This window comes from Blennius ocellaris (genome assembly GCF_963422515.1).
Source record: "Blennius ocellaris genome assembly, chromosome: 7".
NCBI classification, from domain to species: Eukaryota; Metazoa; Chordata; class Actinopteri; order Blenniiformes; family Blenniidae; genus Blennius; species Blennius ocellaris.
Genome location: NC_137656.1, coordinates 22,928,889 through 22,951,078, shown reverse-complemented (window position 1 = coordinate 22,951,078; position 22,190 = coordinate 22,928,889). Strand labels below are relative to the sequence as shown.

The 22,190-nt window shown below is 44.2% G+C and overlaps 1 protein-coding gene across 6 annotated transcripts in view; it reads right to left on the bottom strand.

Annotated features, from left to right (window-relative positions):
• Positions 1-6,515: 6,515 nt before the first annotated feature.
• ep400 (E1A binding protein p400) overlaps positions 6,516-22,190 on the bottom strand; it is a 28,990-nt gene continuing 13,315 nt past the window's right edge. For 2 of the 6 annotated variants that reach the window (XM_080500136.1, XM_080500140.1), the window contains 30 exons: positions 21,238-21,411; positions 20,746-20,898; positions 19,994-20,052; positions 19,575-19,864; positions 19,241-19,443; positions 16,799-16,968; positions 15,339-15,535; positions 15,109-15,220; positions 14,700-15,005; positions 14,500-14,574; positions 14,224-14,361; positions 14,083-14,127; positions 13,715-13,868; positions 13,285-13,517; positions 13,025-13,198; positions 12,888-12,935; positions 12,660-12,796; positions 12,522-12,578; positions 12,355-12,433; positions 11,646-11,816; positions 11,486-11,531; positions 11,299-11,405; positions 10,918-11,119; positions 10,708-10,838; positions 9,972-10,196; positions 9,699-9,873; positions 9,416-9,558; positions 8,563-8,721; positions 8,400-8,477; positions 6,516-7,410 (listed from right to left, as the gene is read on the bottom strand). In XM_080500136.1, the coding sequence (XP_080356262.1) occupies positions 7,105-7,410; positions 8,400-8,477; positions 8,563-8,721; positions 9,416-9,558; positions 9,699-9,873; positions 9,972-10,196; positions 10,708-10,838; positions 10,918-11,119; positions 11,299-11,405; positions 11,486-11,531; positions 11,646-11,816; positions 12,355-12,433; positions 12,522-12,578; positions 12,660-12,796; positions 12,888-12,935; positions 13,025-13,198; positions 13,285-13,517; positions 13,715-13,868; positions 14,083-14,127; positions 14,224-14,361; positions 14,500-14,574; positions 14,700-15,005; positions 15,109-15,220; positions 15,339-15,535; positions 16,799-16,968; positions 19,241-19,443; positions 19,575-19,864; positions 19,994-20,052; positions 20,746-20,898; positions 21,238-21,411 (4,547 nt within the window). In that variant the 3' untranslated portion in view covers positions 6,516-7,104. The remainder of the gene's footprint in view (positions 7,411-8,399; positions 8,478-8,562; positions 8,722-9,415; positions 9,559-9,698; positions 9,874-9,971; positions 10,197-10,707; positions 10,839-10,917; positions 11,120-11,298; positions 11,406-11,485; positions 11,532-11,645; positions 11,817-12,354; positions 12,434-12,521; positions 12,579-12,659; positions 12,797-12,887; positions 12,936-13,024; positions 13,199-13,284; positions 13,518-13,714; positions 13,869-14,082; positions 14,128-14,223; positions 14,362-14,499; positions 14,575-14,699; positions 15,006-15,108; positions 15,221-15,338; positions 15,536-16,798; positions 16,969-19,240; positions 19,444-19,574; positions 19,865-19,993; positions 20,053-20,745; positions 20,899-21,237; positions 21,412-22,190) is intronic. The other 4 variants (XM_080500137.1, XM_080500141.1, XM_080500138.1 and 1 more) reach the window with 3 other exon arrangements.

Genomic DNA, 22,190 nt, shown 5'->3' with positions numbered 1-22,190 from the left:
CTGTACTATTTCATTTGGTCTAAATATCGTCGGCTCAAATCGCATAATGCACAAACGCCAATGTGTGTTAAATCCACGTTGTGCTTGAGTCACAGTCGAGTTTAAATCGTAGAAGGAAATAATCAAGATTTAAACAGGAAAATCTGAATTGGGCGTTAAGACCTTGAAATTGATCATAGCTTTGTGCTGTGGTAGCTGTCTAAGACCTCATTATTTCTCTTTATCACGAAACTGACAGGGGAAAAAACACTGTTTGTTGATTTATTCAGTGCTGCATGTCGCATCAGCAGCGGCATGCTTTACTAAAAATATTTCATACTTAGAAATCTCTGAATGATCCTACAAGAGCAACCTGTAAGACTAATGCCAAAATGGCCAAAACGTAATAAAGCCAGCAACATAGTAACTTAGAATAATGTAAGATGCAATGTGATCGTATATAGATAACTGTGCTATAAAGCAATAAGACATGGAGGCAGGAGTCACACGTTTGCTGTGGTGCTGCGACTTCTTTCCATGTTGGCTTTCAGTATGAACTGAATGGATAGAACACATCATATTATGTTTTTAGTGTTTTGTTTTTACCTACAAGATACACAAATTATAATAATCTTCATAGTTATTCCTCCACAGGGAGAGAAATGAGAAGCTTTCTCAAAGTGTTTGGCTGCTCTTATCTCCCAAAATACCTGCTTTAAAAATAAACCACCGATAAGCAGCGAACGTCTGCTTATCTTATTTCTGTATTTACGGCTTCAGAACCTTCTTGTTGTTATCTGTCTTTAGCAATTGTAAAAAAAGACCATTATTATCTGTTTGGTGAACTCTAGTATTTATCTAGATGTAGGATAGATAATCTTTATTTTTTATTTTTTTTAAGAATCCAGGGAATTTGAGTTAGAGTTCCTTCTTACTAGTTGCTGGGTTTATTGTTTTGCTCATAAAGGTGCCAAGCCACATCACAATGTAGTGCAAGTGACAGCTTAAATTTGTAACATGTCCATTCCCAGCACTCCAGTTCCAAACAGGATACTTGAATGTATGCTGCAAAATGAGCACAGTGGACACACTGGAGGAGTGGATTTGGCATGCAGCTGCATACAACTGAAAAAAAAGAAAAACAGAAATGTCATTCAGTCTGAGAGACTTTCTTGTCCTGTGTCAGTGGAGTGTATCTAAATAATTCAAAAAGCACATACAAGCACAGAAGACAGGCAGATGACATGCAGGTTGACAGGTTGAGGAGAGGAGAGGAGAGGAGAGGAGAGGAGAGGAGGAGTGTGTGAGCAGGGCCACACCTCAGCCAAGGTTATCGCTGAGGCTCGGCAGGGAGACCGAGATCCCCTCTGTGGTTCACAGCCACTCGCGTACACGACTGTCACACCACAAGACATTTGCGTGGAAGATGAGAGCGGCGGAGCGCGGTGAGCCGAGAGGAGGGCGGGCGGCGAGGAAGGAGCAGGGGAGGGAAGGGAGCAGGGGAGGGAAGGAGTGGGAGGAGAGCAAGTGGCAGGCTTCCACTGGAGATCTCCGTTGTGTGTTTCCAAAGTGCCAAACGACACTTCCTATCACCGTGTTCGGGGGAAGTGGAGCGCGGCAGCGAAGGCGTGCTCTCGCTGCCTTCTCGCATGCAGAGCAATTACCACTGGCACGTATACCCCCCCCCCCCCCCTGCTCATCCACCTCCACCTCCACCAGGAGGCGGAGGTGGAGCTTCACAGCAGGAGGCTGAAGAAGAACAAGTGAACTGAGCAACGCTAGTCTGGTTATGGGATGGTGGGGGGATCATTCATTACTATGAATGATCATTATCCAGAAGCAGCTGTGAGGCCTAATTTCACCTCGTCACCGTCCCACAGTTTGCCACCCAGCAGCTTCCTGAGAGCCGAGGGGGCGGAGCAACCTGATGTGTTGCTGCTGTGAACGCCACGTGGTGACGTTTGGCGCTCACGTGTTCACCTTAAGCTCCCAGCAGCAACAGTTAGTTCTGGGGTACGGTGGTGTAGCGGTGAGCGCTCTTGTCTCGCATTGAGAATGTGTCCGATCCGACCCCGAGGCCTTCATGTGGGGAGATTGCATGTTCTCCCTGTGCACGTGTTTGTTTGTTGTTGTTTTTTTTTTCAAACATGCATTTGTTGTGTCAGTTGTTGCTGTGTGAATGTGAGCAGTCGTGACGGTCTCTCTGTGTTTGTCCTGTGATGAAGTGGTGACACGTCGCAGGTGGTTCCTCTTCTCTCGGCTCCAGATGGATAAAAACAATAACAATGAATCAGGAACGACTGAGTAATATTCATTGTCACACCACATCAGTCCACGATCCCTCTACATCTTACTACCTCATTGACTGTTTCAATTTTAATTGATGTTTTTTTTTTTTGTTTGATTTATTCGTTATTTGTGCAGGATGAGTTCCTGCTGCAATAGGAGAAGGTCTGGGACTGGACCAGATAGAGAGAAGCCTGGGTGCTATAAATACTGTATATACTCAGAGATCTGTTAGCGTGTCTCCAGTTGTATGTGATTGTATTGAATTTGTAACTTTGAAAAAAGAAAAAAGAAATCAATTAAAAAAATGCTTTGAAAAAAAATAAGAGGATGGATGATTGGTATAGAAGAGGTGTGGAGTTACTTTCTATAAATGCGATAAATCCTTGTGGTACACGTCACTATTTAATAGTGTATCTGTGACATTGCAAGGCAAAGCTGTCGAGATTAAAAACAACAATGCCCTTGAATATTTTGAAGTTTATCTAAGTTTTATTGAATTTCACAGTTTTAAGATTATTGAAGGAAAAGAAAAGTTTTAGTTTTTCAATTGTTGGGCGATGCGCCGGTATCATCAGTAGAGCCCCTCTAATGCATCCTGGTCACACAAGTTGTGTTTTGGAGAATACTACAAGTTCTTAGTTACATAGTTCTTTTTCCCCCCTGTGTTATAACGTGGAGAGTATTTATTGATCACACACTTTAATGAGACAACATATCCAGGGGGGACGACGACATTATTGGCAAGACATTGAATCGGTCAGGTGTGAAAGAGACAAGCAGCTTTTGACATTACAACATAAAATCTTGGGGTTTTTTTGTTGTTGTTTTTTTTAGTTCTTAATGTCACGTCAAAGAGAAACCAAACAGAAACCTCTGGAGAAATTTTCTTTCTTTTTTCTTTTAAAAAAAAAAAAAGAAAGAAAGAAATTGTCAGAAGGTGTATTTGTGCGTGCGTGCTACATAAGCCATTGTTCCACTAGCCCTGTGATTTGCGCTGAAGGGGTCGGGGTTGGTTGCCACGGCAACCTTTCAGTATAGATGGCCTGTTTCTTCTCCAGCAGCGGTGATCATCAGCATCATTGAAGGAGCATCATTAGCGGGGAGCCCCCCGGGCCGTGTGATCAGTGCCTGGCCGATGGACAGAATCTGGCCTTTTATACCGTCTGCACAGTGCAGCGGGGCTCTTCTCCCTCTACTTACCTGCCAAGCCCCCACCCCACCCCCCCGACCCCTTCCCCGGTGTGCTGAGTATCGCCTCTGTTTCTGCTGCCTTCAGCCCAGCTTGTCTCTGAGGCAACAACAAAGCCCTGGCTGCGCTGATCTCCTCACTGTAGCTGTGTCAACACGCGTAATGATTGTATCATCCCCGTTTTCAGAGGCTGTCATTCAGACGCTCGCTCTGCTCCTCCAACATGCTCAAGGGGAGGGGTGGGGGTGTGAGGGGGGTGTGAGGGGGATCTGTGCAGAACAGCAGCCCTCATTGACACTGTTCAGTCTTCAGAAAAAGACCCCACTGAGGTAAACATGCACACGGTGGGATGGCAGATAAAACCCAATGACTGAAATAAAGCAAGACTGTTTCATTGAAAATCAAACAAAGGGGGGAAAGGAAAAAAAACATCAAGACAGGAGCATGCACTCCAAAGTGCTGCTGTGGCAGTGGGGGGGGGGGGGGGGGGGGGGGCTTTCTACACACAAACACTGTAAATAAATGTGTCACTCTCAGTTCCTGGATCAGAGGCCTTTTGTCTTTTTTCTCCTCCGGTTTTCAAAAATCAAAGCAGCAATGTGTCTGTGTGTTTACTGTGCTGTGTGAAAGCTGCAGTTTGCCCCCACCTCCCTCTCTCCCTCTCTCCCTCTCTCTCTCCCTCTCTCTCCCTCTCTCTGCTGTAAGCTGGCATTTGAATAAAGAAGGTGGGTAACAGAGAAATGGGAAATGGCTCTCTGTGCAGCTTTTCCATCAAATGCTCACATTCACAGAGGAGGTGTGAAGCCGGAGAGGAGATGAATGAGCAGCATGAAAGTGACGAGGTTTGTACTTTACCACAGAGGTCTGACAGGAGTCTCTTCCTTCAGGCCCTTTGACTTTTATGTGCCTATTTCTTTTCTTTTCTTTCTTTTTTTTTTAAATCCACCATCTCTGATTTTTTTTTTTTTTCACCTGAGTCTAAATAAGAGAGTCAGAGCTCAGGGATGGAGAGTGATGTCCTGGCCAAAAGGAACCAGCTTTTGCCCATCTGTTCTTCTGTGAGCCCTTCGCTTCCACCTCACCTCCCTTGTCTCCCTCGTTCAGGGCTGAATGTGGACTGGCCACTGAGTGCCAGCACACAGCAGAGACGGCAGGGCGTGCACCGAGGAGCAGATGGGAAATTTCAATGAGCTGGAAAATCTGGAGCAGTGTTTCTAGTGTTGGCCTTCTCCTGGAAGCAGGGGAGAGAGATGCTGGAGCAACAGTGACCCCTTGTGGGGATCCACTTTATGAGGTGAGAGTCTTCAAAACAAGTTGAGGGAGGGGAGGGAGGCTCTTTCTGCAACATTAAGAGCTTATACAGTATATATATATATATATAAAATCCTGTTGGATGAGTGTGACTCACTCAATGGACGTTTCTGCAGGTCATGCTGCTCTGCTGCGTGCAACACACCAACACTGCGCTTTGATAAATAATAGTATTATTCATGTGCTGACAACCTTTGACTTCCACCTCTTTGTTTGAAACCCTCGTATGGAAATGATCCAGAGTGTTCTTTAAAAACTCACAATACTTTGAAATGACGCAGGAGAAACAAAGCACACTTTTCGCCAATAAACACAAGACAGAACAAGAACCGTGAGCCGGAGTGACTCAGCTGCCTTAAAGATAGTGAGTCACTCAGTCAACATTGTATTAAAGCTGCTTAGCAGGATTCCAGCCATGTTTACGGAGTATAAAACCACCAAATGAACCCATGTAACCTGTACTCCATTAAAACACTTGTGTGTTCCATTTACAAGTGATATTAAATTATTAAATAAATTATATATATATATATATAATCATATTATTTTTCATATTCTTCAGATGTGACTGAGGCAGCCACACCGATATTTAAGAAAAATGTTTATCATGTATTATATGGTTGTCGTCAAAATAGAATTATTAGTTTGAAAGAAGAAATGCAGAAGTTACCAACTTCACTTGATTAAATAAAGGATTGTTTCTTTTTTTTCTAACATTTTGAATAAAGGCTTCTAATTTTTTGGTGTTTGAGATTAAATTTGCTTTCATCATCCAAAACTTCAAGACGAACGGGGCGGGGGTTTGTGGTAAAATGGGAAAACTTTGATTCCTTGTTTGCACGTTCTTCCTGCGGCTGCCAAAGTTTCCTCCTGATTCAAACCAGTGTGAGTTGGAAGCAACAAATCACACCATACTGCTGTATTCAAGTAGTAAGTCGAGGTATTTTCTATACCTGAACTGAAGGACTTAAGTATAATCCACACCATATCATTCTTTATTAAGGCTCAAAATTAAATCTCTCAAAACTCAATTTTACAATTAGCAACTGTATAGAATATATTTCAATAAGTCTTTTACTTACAATTTAAACAAATGTAATCATTGTGGATGTGGGGAGACTCGACTTTGTGTGTAAAAACCACCCGAGACAACAGTGGAAGTTGCAATCGAGACTTTTAAAGTCAACTGACGGTTCATTAGTGATTTGTCTCCTTTATTGCGCCGTGATGTATTGAAGTGTTTTCTACTTTCCTCTCAGTCCGCTGGAACGGGTTTCAACTCCCTGAGATTCTGACTTGAACGAAGCGTCGCAGATGACAAATGAGAGGATGGATGGACGTGACAGCAACACGTAGAAGAGACGATCCCCGTGAGAAACTATCGGCACGTTTAAAAACCAAACAGACGGAGTGTTGAGATGAATAACTCAAGTCGCGAGTCTGAATTTAAAAACTAGTTTCTGGAAATGCCCTTCGAAAGGCTTTTTATTTATTACATGCTGGAATATTTTTTACATTTTAAGTTGTTTTGATGGAGCTCAGTCAGGCGATTTGCGTGGAGAATGTCATTTTCCACTTTGGTGTAACAAATTGAAGACAAGAAACCTCAAGATTGGGCTGAAAAGCCACATTCCGCCTTATTCCAGTGTAAACTAAATACCAGACTGAAACCAGGAGCACATTTTAAGAATTCACAAGATTTTAAAGTACGTGAAACAATTTAATGAAACAAAAAGATGAATTTGTGTATAAAAACAAAACACTTTTATTACAATTAGGCTGAAAAATCCAATGAAAACACAACTACTTTACAAGTACAAATGTTTTTTGTTGATATTTACAGGTTTTTTTTTTCCTTGAACATCAATAAAAAAAGAGTTCATGAGAAAACAAAATACTAAAGTACATGTTTACAGTGTATGTGCTGAAATAAACAAAATGACTAAAGGAACGTGCATTAGTCTCCATTCAGTATCTACAGACGACAAGAGAATCAAACGTAAAAAGGGACTATTTATGAATACACTTATTCTAATGGAGAGCTTATGATCCGTAACCTTCAGCCTGACGTCGCTCGACGTGTGACGGATCAGGACACGACTGTTGGGTAAAAGTTTGCAAACTTCCGTCGGAGGAAACTTTCAATATCTCGTGAGACGAATGAAAAGCGAGAGGTTGGGATCCCGCCGTGCTCATGAACGGAAGGATCCTTGTTTGATCTGCAACAAGAGTTCAAGGTTCAGAACCCCGGAAATATACTGAAGTGAACGTTTGAAATGTCGGGAGTGGAGCGAAGCTCGGCCGATCCAAACCGACGCCCTCGGCTCGGCTTCCTCTTAACTGTTCCCCCCGCTGGGCTTGGCGGGCGTCTTGGCCCGGACGCCGCCCTGCCGGGCCTGAGCCTTGGTGGTCTGCTGGGGCTGGGCGGGCTGCTGCGCCGGGGCCTCCGCGGCGGCGGGCTGCTGGGCCGGGCTGTGCGGGGGAGGGGTCTGGATCTGCGGCGAGGCGGCGGCGGTCACCACCTGCTGCTGGAGGATCTTCTGCTGGACCACCTGAGCCGTCGCCGTCCCCGCGGGGATCATCTGCACCTGGGTGGGCGCCGACGTGGCCGCCTGGGTGAGGGTGACGGTCTGCGCCTGGATCTGGGAGAGAGACGACAACAACGGCGACACGTCACAAGACTGTCACACGTCGAAGCTTCGCTTTCGTCGAGGTGCAAAAACAAGTTTGTACAACGCCAGCAACTGAGTCGCCAGAGATGTTGGGGCCAGCAAGTCAGGAGGGTTTTGGTCTGAGCCGAGCTACATGCTACATGCTAAAGAGTTTCGGGGCTCACATGCCGGCCCTGCTGGACGCTGCTGGAGGCGGCACAGCGGGGACACGGAGGCCGTGTGGAGGTGCGTCATGGCCACGTTTTGCCTTCAGCTGTCGAGTACGAATTAGGGATTTCATGGCATTTAATAATTCCTTGTGTCGCTACTCAGTACCAGCATTCAGCTTAAGGTCAGTACTCGTACTGGTCCTTTAGTAAATCGACATTGGTGCATCGCGAGGGGAGACGTTTGAGAAACATGCCGAGTCGCTGCAGGTTTGCCGGTTCGAGTCCTGAACCAGTAGCCGAGTGTCCCTGAGCAAAGTCCCATAAACCCCCAACTGCCCCCGGTTGCCCCGGCGAGGGCATCTTGGGAAAGGAAATGCGTGAAATCATGAGTCCAGACCACATGATCCCTCATGGCAACAACTTTGTCTGAGTTCCACCAAACGTTTAGCTTTTACAAGAGTCAACAACAATGTTTTGTGAAAACTCATGCACACTACAGTTCAATGGAAACTGATAATAGGAACCAATGTGTCCACGTTGCTTTATCTCTTTTTAAATGTGTCCCTCGTGAGATATTTTCCTTTAGGGACAGTAAATGTGTTGTTGCATTATTGTAAAAAGACCAAAAGAGAAATAAATCAATAGCGGTGGGAATCTCTGGCTTCCAATAAAACGGAAAAGGAAAAGAACAAAGATCTGACGAAGGCAGCATCGTCTCGAGCTTCACGGCTCGTTTAGTTTGTAGTTGAAAGAGAAGACGGCCTGCGGTGATCGACCGCACACGGTCCCCCGTGAGCCTAGAATCTCTACCTGCTGAGGAGAAGAGACTATTTGTTGAATATTGGCCACAGTTGGTTGCTGCTGCACTATTTGTGGGAGTTTAGCCACCTGAAACAAGCAGAAGAACATCTGACATCAGCACACCGACCAACACGTTCTCTACAGATGCAGCGCCGGCGGCCGCCCCGGGTACCTGGATCTGTTGGGCTCCGGCCGTCTTCTGCGCCTGAGGGAGGGACGTGGTGAAGAACTGGGTCTTGATCCCCGGCTGGAGCTGCGTGGTGGCGGCGTAGGTCACCTTCTGCTGCTGCTGAGCCGGCTGCGCCGCCTGCACCGTCACCTGGGTGCCGATCTGGAAGGACGACACAGGAAACAAAACTCACACACTCCATCTTATTTTCCCCACGGGGAGAAACATGGCGTCCTGAGTGCATTTAAGAAATTAATGAGTGACAATATTTGTTCTGACTTACAGTATGTTTTCATTTTTATCTGGTTTTTATTAAGATTTATTTGGACCAAATACACCACAGTTCAAAATAAGAGTTCCTGTATTTGGATTTTCTACAAACTGAAACATGATGTTGCTTTCAGGGTTTAAAAAAAACCAGGTGAGTGAGTGAACCCACATGGGGAGCAGCAGCAGCTGCTGCTCTGCTAAACCTGTGGTGCATGCCACACTAAAGACATCACAACAGCCCAGAACTTTTTACTTCATTCAGCATCATCACTGCAAAAACAAATGATGATTCTGGGGTAAAAAACCCCTCAATAAAACACTTAAACCACCTTTTTTTTGGCCGTATACAATAGTATAGACCTTCTCAGGCACGTTAGACGGTCAGTATTCCTCATCACAGTTTCATTATGATCAAATAAAACATCCCAGTACTGCGTCTTACCATTATTTACATAAAAGCGACATGAAGTTCACGTATTTAACAGGACATGTATGACTGTTGTTGCTCGACTGGGATGTGGGTTTCCAGACAAATATTCAGAGATGACTAGTGAAGGTCCAGCGCTGATGACTGCGGTGAGTTTACCTTCTGCTGCACGGTGGCCTGCCCTTGCTGCGGCTGCCCTGCTTTCTGCTGCGCTGCGGCCGCCGCCTGCTGCTGCTGCTTCTTCATCTGGATCAGCTGCTGGACCTGCATCTGGGGGAACGGTGCGCTCAGCACGGGGCCACCTGACCCAGAGGACAAACAATAACATGATGAGGACACAATAAATGATCATTTTCAACAACAAATATGGTGAATCTCTCAGTGAGTGGAATCGGGTGGCAGATGGCTCATTGAGCTCAACGCGCTTTAAACACAAACACACCTGTCTTCTGCGCCTGCCCGATGGCCACACTGATGCCTGCCACGGTCACTGGCAGAGTAGTGACTCCAGCTGACGAGACCACGGCTGGCACAGAAACAACTGGAGGCTTGGTGAGGGTCACCTGGGCCGTCTGCCCAGCCTGGGCCTGGATCTGGCCCTGAGTGGGCATCCGAGCCTATGAAGGGGGAAAAAAAACAAAACAAAACACACAACATTGCTCATTTGACGGATTAATTCCAAGGGTTTCTGTTTTTTGTCCAGCCACTGCCTTACCAGTCTGGTGACCTGCAGGTTGGCCACAGTGGTTCCGGTCAGCACAGCTCCCGGTCTGGGTGCCGCCACAGCTGCCAACTGAGGATTGGCCTGAGCCGCCTGTGCAGGCTGCACCTGAGCGGCCTGCTGGGCGCCGGCAGCCTGCTGGGCGCCTGCTGCCACCGCTGCAGCTACTTGCTGCTGCTGCTGCAGCTGCAGCTTATGCTTGTGCATCTTCAGCAACTCCTTTGAACAGACAATGCCGAGTCAGGGAATTTAACACGTTATTATAAACCAAAAGGTCTTTATCTGGCAATGTGAGTGTGACTAGTTCATTGATCCAACAAGAAAAGAGGATTTGACATCATTTAACTTTGAGTCTTTTTCCCCCCCCTCAAAGAAAACTAGATTTGGGAAGCATCACATTTCTACATGAGCTAAATCTCCTTTACTGCCAGATTCTCGACTCATTTAAAAGCCAACAGTGTTCTGTGTTCGTGTCTCTTCACAATGATGCCCAAACAATAAACAGACCCACCATTGTTACTTTTGCCAGAAATAGATGAAGCATTATGATGTGATGGTTCAAAAATACGCACACAATGCACAATACGCCCACTTAATCAAAGCTATTTATATTGACTTACTGGGGAAATCTGAAATACTACAATCACAGAAATAGCTCCGTTCAAGCGGCTGAAGACGAGCTGAGACGAAGGTGTCTCAATCTGATTGGGCAACAGTGTGTGTGGTGTACCTGGGGCTGTTTGCCTACAGTTTTGATTTGAGGAGAAGTCCCTTGCTGTTGTTGCAGCTGCTGCTGCTGCCGGAGCATCTGAAGGTGGGCCGGGGTGAGAGGCTTTCCCTGTGGCAACTGCATACCTGCGGCTGGAAAGAGACAAGTCACATCTCACACACACCGACGACGGGACACGTGGGACACAGCAGGTCGTGTTCAGTCGGGTACCTGGTGTGACCTGAGTGACCAGCGGGCGGGTTTGAGACTGCACTTGGCTCAGAGTGGTAGACACTACCGCCGACGCCGTCACCGGGGTAACGGCTCTCACAGCCTGACCTGTGGCGATGGCGACCACTTCGGCGGGGGCGGCGGCGGCTGTGACAGCCCTCTGTTGTGCATGGACCACTTGGGCTCCGGCTGCACCGGCAGGCTGCGTCAACAAAAAGGAGAAACACAATGAGCCGAGGTCGCACCATTTGTTATTATGATTCTGCCTACAGAGTTTGGCACGGCGTGCCAATCTGAAAGCTTGTTTGCGTCAGAGCAAACTAATTCCCGTTAGTCAGTAGGTGGCTAAGTGGAGCCAGAGCAGCAGTGAACATGACTCACGGAGAGAGTGCCCGATATGACTGGAGATGCCAGGCGCTTGTTGGCCTGGAAGGGACTTGGAGGAACTCCAGCTACTGTGTTCACAATCACGTTCCCCGCAACGGTGGCTGGAGGAAAGAAGGAGAAATATATTAACTACTGGAACGTCATCTGCAGAGTAATGTGGACCATATGTATGTCAGCGTACCAGCCTGGATGGTCGTGCCCACAGTGGAGTTTTTAATAGCTCCAGCCTGAAGAAAACACAAAGCATGTGTTTAAAGCTTCCAGTCGGACAAACGGAGATCCAAAATGAACTCTCTTTCTAAGAAAAAAAAAACATACTAGTGATGTTCATTTCGACTCACCATCACACTCACAGCTGCATTCGGCACAGCAGCTCCGGCTACGGCGGCAGTCTGGGCGACCTGGGCTTGTCCGGCTGCGGCCGCCTGGGCCTGGCCCGGTGCAGCCTGGGCCTGCGGGGCTCCAGCCTGCTGCTGGGCCAACTGCTGAGCCTTCTGCTGCTCCGCAAGGGCCTACAAACAGGCAGCGCAATGACATAAAAGACTTAAACCAGTCCACAAGTCCTCCCTGTGCACGCATGGGCTTTCTGAGAGTACTCTGGTTTCCTCCGGTAGTTGTGAATGTGTGTGGGATTGCTTTTCTGTGCTTTTTTTGCTGTGATGGGCCTGTCCAGGTTGTAAACTGGGATTTGCTCCAGCGCCCTGCAACCCAGTGTTAAAAATAAAGCACTGAAGAGGAAGGATAAATAAAAAACTTTAACCACGAGGGGTTGACGATGTCTTTTCATTTTTGAGGGAATCAGATTATTTCATAACACTTGCGGTGGGATTTCACTTTCTGGGGAAAAGCATCCAAGATGCTCGAAGACAGGACAAATGTTGGCAATAACCAGATTTGAGTGGAATAGCAATAAAAAGTATTGAAGTTTTGACGCTGACAAGTCATGAAAACAGTCACACTCCGGTATTGCTTTCACTTATTGAATTGCGATCTGCTACAGTGACGCCTCATTAAATAAACACATCCACAAAGCTCACTGCCGACTCTCACCTTCTTTTCTTTAGCAATCCTTTCAGCGCGTTGAGATGCCACCTGGATTGGAGGTAACGGCTTGTCATAACTGATCCCACTGAAGAAAAGAAAAATATATTGCAATTCCTTCATCCTGAAGGATTAGAAAGCTACAGTCGAAAAAAAAAAACAACCCCAAAACAAACCTTTCTGCCAAGACTGAAGCATGTTTTGGATTCTTCTGGAATGGATTCATGCCGAGCCTGCAACAAGTACAAAATATACACTGAAACCAATCAAAATTGATCCGGTCCAGCTTTCAGCATCGTCAGACAAGTGCTTACAGCGGTTTGATTGGCGGGCTCCTCTTGCTGGCGATAATCTTCATGAGTTCGAACCGACTGTTGTAGAGCTGAATGTGAGTGGCGTTGTCATCCTGTGTGTAGATCTGGCAGGTCCTCAGAGGTCGGCTGTTCTTAGACTGAACGAGAAACAAAAACAAATAAATAAATAAAGACAATTGAAATCACAAAAGCTTTGACAAAAACCAAAGACCCGGCAGAAAACAGTACCTTGTATATGCTCTTGGTCTTCTTCTTGGGGTTTGCCTCATACACCAACTAAAAAAATATTCAACGCGAACAATCAGTTTATTGTTGTTTTCTTTCGTTTGTTTTAGAAAATAAAGTTGACAGAGAGTAATCATTACCTTCCCCTCTTCTCTGGGAATGATGACGTTCTCGTAGCGGTTGCGACACTGCTTGGGGGAGCGGTAGATGCGGCTGCACGAGTTCACCACGTCGCTCACCAGATCCCAGTTGGGCGTGTGTGCAGGAGACACGATGGTCAGGTTCAGAGGCAACTCCAGGAGCTGCTTTACAGCCTGACGGGGATGAAACAGTGTTTGCTTTAGTCTGTGACGTGCATTTATTCGTAGTTTAGAAAGAAGGCTCATCAGAGAAAGTGTACCTGAAGCAGAGCCCAGTCCTCACTGATGAGCCACTCGGGGTTGTCCTGGCTTGCCTCCATCGCGGGTTTAGCCAGCGAGGGGAGGGGCTTGGCGAAGGGTGCCTGCTGCTTGAGGGAGAAGTTCTTCTTCTGGTCTTTGCCATCCCGGCGAACTTTGAGCATGCTGGCCTTCTCGAAAAGGGATCGAGGAGGAATGACCGCCTCCCCGTGACCCTTCTTCTTCTTTCTGGCAGCTGCGAAGACAGTTAAAACAATTCAGTGCCAACAAAACAAAAAACATTGAGATGGATCTACTCTACATATCTTTAATATTTTTCCCTGAAGCTTCACAACTCTACAAACTAAACGTACATAGATGCACCTGAAGATACGTCACCATATATAAACGTGCAATTAAACCCGTGGAGGTCTTCAGTAGAAAGTTCCTTACCTGAGGGATCCATCTTGAGTCTCTTCTGTTCTTTGCGGATGTAGATAGGAGGCAGCTTGGACTCTGGCATGGGTGTGGTGTCATACATCAGCATCATTACAGAATCGATGTAAATGTCGTTGTCATCCTGCGGTGGTGTGGGTGGGGTCCAAAGCTATAGTGAAACATCAAAATACAGTCAGACATAGTCATAAATACAATAAAGCTTGTCATCTATCATATTCCTAAAGTGTATAACTTGAATATGTGATGTAGCTTAAAACCCTACTGATAATTACGGGATCCGAACCACTCCTACTAACCACTCCTCAAAAAATATACGGAAAACTCCATTTCTTTCTTCAAATACATCCCATGTGGATTCTTACCGGCATTATTTCTGTATGGCCATCCTCTGTATCAAATACGTATTCCTGTTGAAGTGTAGAGACAAGGCTGATGTCAACAACTATTCTGCACAATGCAAACACCGCCTCGCTTGATGAGCAGAGATCACAAGTGCCACCCACCATGTTGTAGGCATCCTCTCTGGTGTAGGTGAAGAGATCTTCATCTGCCTCCATTATCTGCCTCCCTTCCTCCTCCTCCTCCTTCAGCTTCTGCAGCTGCTGCCGCTCCCACCCTCTCTTAGAACACTCCAACCGCTCCTGGGGGATGTAAACAAAGAGTTTGCGTCATCCACTCAAAATGTCAACATCGTCGAGTGCATTTCACCAGCTGACTCATTCATACGGGAGAAAATCAGCAAATTTACAGCTGAGTTCTACAGCGATGAAACAGTTTACCTTCAGAGCAGTTTCATCGTCACCGACATGCAGGTACTCCAGATAATGGAGGGCATATCTTTCGATAGGTGTGAGCTGTTTGGAGGAGAAGGAGAACTAAAGTTGAAAAAACAAATATATAGCTATTTCATAGTCATTTATTTCATCGTACTTTATGTGTTCAGCTGTGTTTACTTAGCAAACTCTAAAAGTAAATCTACCTGCTCCATGACTGCATTCAGCTCCTCGATCTGAACGGGCTCTTCCTTGACTTGGTTGTTTGAGTCCTGGTCAGCCTCGGTGGACTCCTTGCCTGCCAGCGGCTCCTTCTCCTCATGATCCCGGTTCTGCTGTTCGTCCTCCTCTGTCAGGGTGTCCAGGTTAATGCTGTGGAGAGCTTGGATGTACGGCCTGGCTACTCTGGGAGATATGGCTTCTGAAACCGAGGGCTCTTGATGAAGAACCACAAACTCCTCCACCTTCTCCCCCGAGCCGGCCTCCACTTCAAACAGATCCTGGATTGTTCGCTAGAAACACGACAACACGTTACTTAAGGTCCTGAGCTGTGCAAGGAATTATGTTCAACTGGGAATGTTTTCAATTCCTCCGAGAAGTTTTAATTCATCTTACCTGTGTGAGGAAAGCTAAGGTGTAGTCGGTGCCCTGAGCCGCCACCTCTCTAATCAGGTCCTTTGTGCCGTTCTTCAGTAGTTTCTCTTCAATGGAGTTTCCACTCTCCAGCCTGCGCAACACATAAACATTTGTATTATGTCGACCTCAAAACAGTCATCTCTTCACTGGGATGAGTCCATATCGAGTATACAGTTAGAATAAATGATTCACTGTATTTCTAAGATCACCTGTATATATGTATGTCCTTGGAGCGTCCTATTTTGTCACACCACTCCTGAGTGCGGGCATCCATGCTGGGGTTGAGGTCTGTGTCGTAGAAGATGATGGTGTCTGCGTCAAACACCGTTCCGACAGTGGAGCAGCAGCGATTTGTCAGGATGCTGCAGAACACCTGTCTGTTCCTGTTAAACTTCTTCATATTCTCCTGCAGAACAAAGAGTCACAGAACAGAGACTACATTACACACAGTATTTTTACTCATCCCTGACCTGTGTGTCGCATTTAAATAATTATGAAATCTCAGTCTTAAGTGACTACTGGTAACAATTAGTGGCGTATTTCAACCAACATTACTACAGATGAGTTCTGGCCCAGAAAGACGTCATCACAGCCAATCGATCCAGCAAAATCAAGAGGAGCAATTGAGATTTCAATTTCACGGTTCATGAGGTGTTTTCGAACCAAAAAAGCATTAATCTTTAACACACACGGCCGTGATCAAAATTCACATCTGTAGAAAAAGGGAGGGGGGCATTCTAATTAAACCCAAGGGATGTTAGATACAAATGTGCAGAAAAAGTTAGTTTCCCTGAGGTTTACAGCTAAATGCCTTGGAAGTATAACCTTAAATAACTTGCTGTATTCTAAATAAAACTGAGGAAAAATGACTTGATTTGGAATGTGGTAGTAATGAGTGGGGTTCGGTTGCCTTTGCTAGAGAAAATGTGAAAAGATACGAGTCTGAAGTCACCATCAAGGATTGATAATGATAAGAACTATCTGTTGTTTATGGTTTTAAAGTTTAATGCTGGCAGAAGACAGAATGACCAAGATTTAATAACAGATTTAATAACAATCCATGGAACATGAGTTCCTCTTTGAAGTCTCTTATAGGAGCTCTGCAATTATAAGACGGAACACATGATGTGGAAATGTATAAACAACAGAGACTAATTAGACCTTTTTACTTGATCTTCATCCCACTGTTATTCATTCATTCATTATTCATTGGGGCCCATCCAGCTTTAAATAATTGAGCAATGAAGAGCTTCATACCATTTACCGGATAAGTATATATACGCATGTGGGTAGATGGGGTATATATGATTGCACACATGTTAAAATACCACGTCTGAAATTAATTAAAAAAAATTCTTTGATATGGACATGATAACACTGCTGTCTCTCTTCAGCTCCAAGTTCAACAAAAAAATGCCAGTTTTTTGTGGCTCCAGGTATATTAGTTGTATTTTGTGGTACTTCTTTTGTTTTTCAGTAGAAAAGATAAATAATGTAATTTATGGTATTGAAAAATATCTTGAAGTGAGCATGCCCATCACTCCTACCTTCGGAGGAGGTTCCAATGAGAAATGACTGCACTGACCAAGAGACCAGTCTTCACTTACCTGTGGTCAATAAAAGGAATCTGTTCATTTCACACAATTGTCTCTTTCGTCTTTCAATGTACCTGTCTTTCTTCCAGGCTGAGGCTTTCATCTATGCGCACATAAGCAAGTTTCCGGTAGTCGAGGAAGGCCTCCAAGATGTTGAGCATCTTTAACATCTGAGTGAAGATGAGCACACGGCGATTCTCTGACCGGAGCTTCTGCAGCAGAATGGCCAGAGCTTCCAGTTTACCTTTGAAGGAGAAGAACAACATACAAAGTTAGTATACTTACAGAACGAGGGCATGATGTCTGTGATCCAACCAATGCATGTTCAATTTCGATTGAGAATACCAGAAATAGTGACTGATAAATCAATGTTTTGATTGATGAATCAATGTAACATTAAAAAAATAAAGGTAACAGGAATGAACATAAAGATGTCGGAATTGCTTCTTTAAAATCTAATTATTTGGAATAATATGGTGTACACCTCAGAAATGGTTGTTTGTGGAGAGTAAATTCCTGTGTAAAATATATAAAATGCTATAAGAACGAAGTAGCTCCGTTAGAGACTGATATGCAACAATGACCCAAAATGCTATAAAATATAATGTAATATATAACTGGCCGAATATGTAACAATGCACTGACCCTGAAATATATTTTATAAAAATGTATAAAACCAAACATCTAATTGGTCATTAATGTACAGTAATTAACAAGAATTTAAATGTGTTTAATGCAAATACATTATTTTGTACTGATGACTGGAGAAATAGATAACAGATTAGAGAGAACAGAAGAGTATTAATGACTTGCGTAACAGCAATAATACATAAATACCAGAGTCTGTATATAGATATTAAGCACGTGAAATCTAGATACAAACATGCGCCATGCGAGTATATCGGTGTATATCCTTCAGTGTGCATCGGTGCAATTTACGGGTAAATCTGAGAAACATCGGTCACTGCGTGCCTGCATCGGTAAAATCCACAGTTGCATTGATTTTTTCACGTATTTTTGGGAAACTTGACAAGACGCAGGCAGTTTGTAAAGACTGCTGTGTTGCTAAACCATAAACTGGCAACAAGTGTTCCTCTGAACTAGTGTTGAGCACAGCAGATGTAATTGACAATATCACTATATTATTGTGACATCAGAGGCAGTCTGCTTCTCCCTGAACATGTGGACGAACTAATCTTCCTGAAAGAAAAAAAAACAACCTTGGAAAAAAGCCACATGAAATAAACCACCAGGTTAGAAGTTAGCAGTGAGAGTGGCATTTACAGACAGATCGGTTTTCAAAAGTGTATTTTATTTTTAAAATGTATTTATTTGTTGTTATTTACATTGAATATGACTCAGCGAGTCAGTCTGTTTACAGTAGCTGCAACTGCCAATTAATAGTTAAATAACAGTTGTGAAAGACCTACCTTAACTGTGAAAGGTTATTTGTATTATTTATATTTGAAATCTTAGTTTAGTATCTGTCGGGCAGACAGGAATATGGACATTGCACTATTGAAAGTGTCACTTTAAGTTACTCATTGATAGTGATTGTTTTTGTTGTCTTACTGTTTACTGTTTACGTTGTGACTGTGTGATAAAACTAGGTCCAAATGTGAGGAACCGATTCCTGTTCCTTATGTTGAATCTGGTTCTAAATCCCACCGCTGTGAAAAGGCCTGTTTTTTGTCTTGTGCTTTTTAGGAGGACAAAAATGAGATGCATAGAGTGATGCATAATTCTAGTATATTATAAGCAAAACGTCAACTTTTTGTTAAATTTGCTGCTTATGAGGATTGGAATAAAGAATAAATCCTCCGCCTCTAGTACCATATGGAGTTGCAGCTTCTTATTTTCTATTAAAGTTTTAGTTATAATTTCTTTGCATCATCTTTGCATCAATCGTATTGTATCACACAAAATCACATTGTATTGCATTGTATAGAATTGAATCGCCAACAAATCAATATCAAATTGTATCAAATTGGAAACAGGTGCATCGTATCACCAAGAAATTCAATGAATCGCTAATGGGTTGTGTCGCTGGTCAGGTATCGAGATGCAAATCAAATTGTTGTCAGTGATGGAGATTCACACACCTAATAGATATATGGATAAACAAATAGTCAAACATTTTAGAAGTCACATTCTTTCAGTGTCATTGGAATTGAAGCAGTTCAAGTTCAAATCCAAACTACATTGACTCACTTTATGAAGCAATAAAATTATTTCACTATGAGGGGAAAATATTTTCTCTGTCTCATAATGTAAAATTAAAAAGCTCAGCATCTCGTTACATTATTGACCAATTACATTTCAGGTTCTATTCCATTGCATTTTATAACAATTTTGGGCCATTGGTACATTTTGAGTCGTCAACAACAAGCCCTGCTTCCTACACAGGTTGAATGAGTCAGACCAAAACAAAACAGTTTGACTTAACTATGACATAAGCTCTACATGTTTACTCTCCTCGCCTGCTGCTGTTTCATAAAAAAAAGTACAAGGCTCACCTGAGTCCATTTGCATTATCTGCAAGTCAGGATAGCAGATGACGTGTGTGGATGTTAAGCGATGGATGTCCGCTCGGTGAGGCGCAGACACCTCCAGCAGCCGACGATGAAAGGATTTCTCTTCCAGTCTGTAGGGAACTGGAGGATTGGCTGCATACAGGTGAGGAGGCGGGGCTACAGCTGGAGGCACCACGCATACCAGCCTGAAACGAAACCGTATTTGAAAGATGAAAACATATGACGCGGCAATAGTTGTTGATCTACAACCCAAAGGAAGAAATGCTTTTTGAATATGGTTTGGAGTAAAGAGGGAGGTGAAGATGTGCCTCCATACCTCTGGATGAGGCTGTTGGCAGCTTCCCGTTGATTCTCCACAGAGAGCAGAGAGGACTGTAGTGTTGACGTGGTAGCGACGCATGTCCTCTGAGCCCGGAGGCAGCTCTCTCTACCAACCCACCTCCAGCCTCCAGCCGTCAGAGCCGTGTGACCGGGCTCGGCGCTCAAAGTGCAGGCCTGCAGCAGGTCTGACCCGTACAGCACTCGCCGACTGCAGCGTCGCTCATTCGCTTCAAACAGGCGACTCAAGCGCTCCTTCAGCTGTTGGCTCTTTTCTTCCAAGGACTCCTGAAGGCCACATTGACAGCCGGTGCAGATAATTAAAGACTAGAATTATGCTCGGTGAATTGTTTCAGTTGATTTTTAAGTGACGCTGGACATTGTAAAAGTGATTTCACAACAGAGTGATGGACTGACCTGAGAGCCACTTAGAGGGGCAAGCTTGGAGGAAACTGCATTTGTAGTTGCACCCAAAGCTTAAAAAGGAAAAGAAAAAAGATGCAGTGTCAAAAACAACATGTACATGATATCTAAAAAGAATACGAATGCATTCATCCATCTAAAACGGGGCTTTAAAAAACACACTGAAATTTTTTTTCTCACTCTGCTGACTAACAAGCTCAGGGACTGAAATCCCATCAACTCTTGCGTGAACACTGAGCGGTCGGACCCCAAGAGGATGAGGTCCGTGTACACGTTTGCGCTCCACATCCAGTACTGAACAGGAAATCAAACAGCATGTCAAAGGGTTAACAGGACCCCAGCTGAAGAAGTCAGCTGACAGTTTGTCTTTGGAGCGTTACAGAAACAAACTGCTTCCGTGATGTTGTAGGTCAGCTTTACATGGACCAATACTGACACCTTCATAGAGTGCATATCACGATGTATTGCAGAGAAAACATGTTTTAAACAAATACATTCCTGTGTATGTATACGGCGACAACTCCAATAGTCCAAGCCGCACAGGTAAACATAGTGAATGACCTATTTATAACACTAGCAGCAGAACATCATAGAGAAAAGGAGAGGCGCTTGTGTTAGCAACATAACTTGTAATACAAAACAATGTGTTAACCTTCAACGTTACAGTGACACACGTTTTCCAGTTGATGTTATGAAAGCAAGAAGACGGTATTAGTGATGCAGTGTCTTTGTTGACAATCGGTCACCTTGCTGAGTGGCGGACAGGGGAGGATGAGGTGTGCCCGGTGTAGCTGATGCACTGGACGCAGGAACAGCTTGAGGAATTGTTTGCATCACCATGGATCCCTGTGGCCTAATGATCTGCTGCCCTGGAGCTGACACAATCTGCAGGATGTTGCCTAAATCCATGGTATATATATATTGGGCAGTTAATTAGGAGGAGCCAGACACATGTTCAAAATGTTAATGTAGAATCAAAAATAAAATTAAAAAAAGTAACTATATACAAAGTCCTTATCGAACGTTCTTTTCCTCGAATGAAAAGCTGATGATCAACATTCAGGATTAGAGGAGGGGCATGTGACATAAAACAATGACACATACAAAACTAAGATTTACATGTTTTGTGATGCTATATTAAAAAAAAAAAAAAAAAAAAAAAAACGCAAATTGCATAAAAAGAGTGAATTGGACATAAAGGAAAGAATGACAAAGTGGGACAATGGGATGTTCATTACCGAGTGTACCTTGGAGCTGCAAGGGCTGTCCGGTGGTGAGCTGGCGCAGCTGACTGGGCGACAGTGTGAACTTGTTGCCCTGAAACTGCAGTGTGACGGGAGTCTCTGGCTGCGCAATGCGATTCTGATTGCCCGCTATGTTGGCCAGCTGAGCAATCTTCACTACATCTCCACCTTCAACACAAAAGAAAGAAGAACGACATGATCAAAAACAAAACTCAACAGACCAGAAGTATTTCTTACAGTGATAGTTAGTTAAAGGGTGAAAAAAGACTAGCCATGCAGAACCAGGGTGGATTAATCGGTGGAACAAGCACAGCTCCTGTCCACAACAGAATCATAGCAGATCCTACTTTTAAACCTTGAAAGGGGGAAGACATTACTACAAAGACAGTCCTCGGGTGAGACAGAGATCCTAAAACAAAAGATTTAATAAAAAAAAAAAAAAACAACAAAAACAAGTGCACTGAATTGCTTGATATTGTGAGGCACAGCTAGTGAAACAACAAACACTGTCCTGTTTTTAATGGATATTTGTGATGCTTCTAATAGAGCTTTCGTTTTTGACTTTTAAAACATCGATTCCAAAACAAAATGTGTTATATAATAACGCTTTGTTGTACAGTGGTGTAGATGAAGCACGTTTAGAAGTCTTCATGTCCACATTATTGCCCTCATGTTTTGTTAGGCAGTGGTCAGAGATAAAATTGATTCATTTGATTTCAGTGATGCACCAGTGGCAGACAAAATGTGTACAAATCATCTGAAACTTTCGTGACATCTGTTGAGTTGAAACCCAATCACATTCAGTCTCTCAATCCTCGGCGCTGCAATTCTTTGAACAGCTAAAAACACCAAGACAAGAAAGAAAAATGAAGACGGTAAAATACTGCACGTAAACTAAAAAGGCTTCTCTGTCCACATTTGAGGCTGAAAGGTCGGAGAACCTGTGG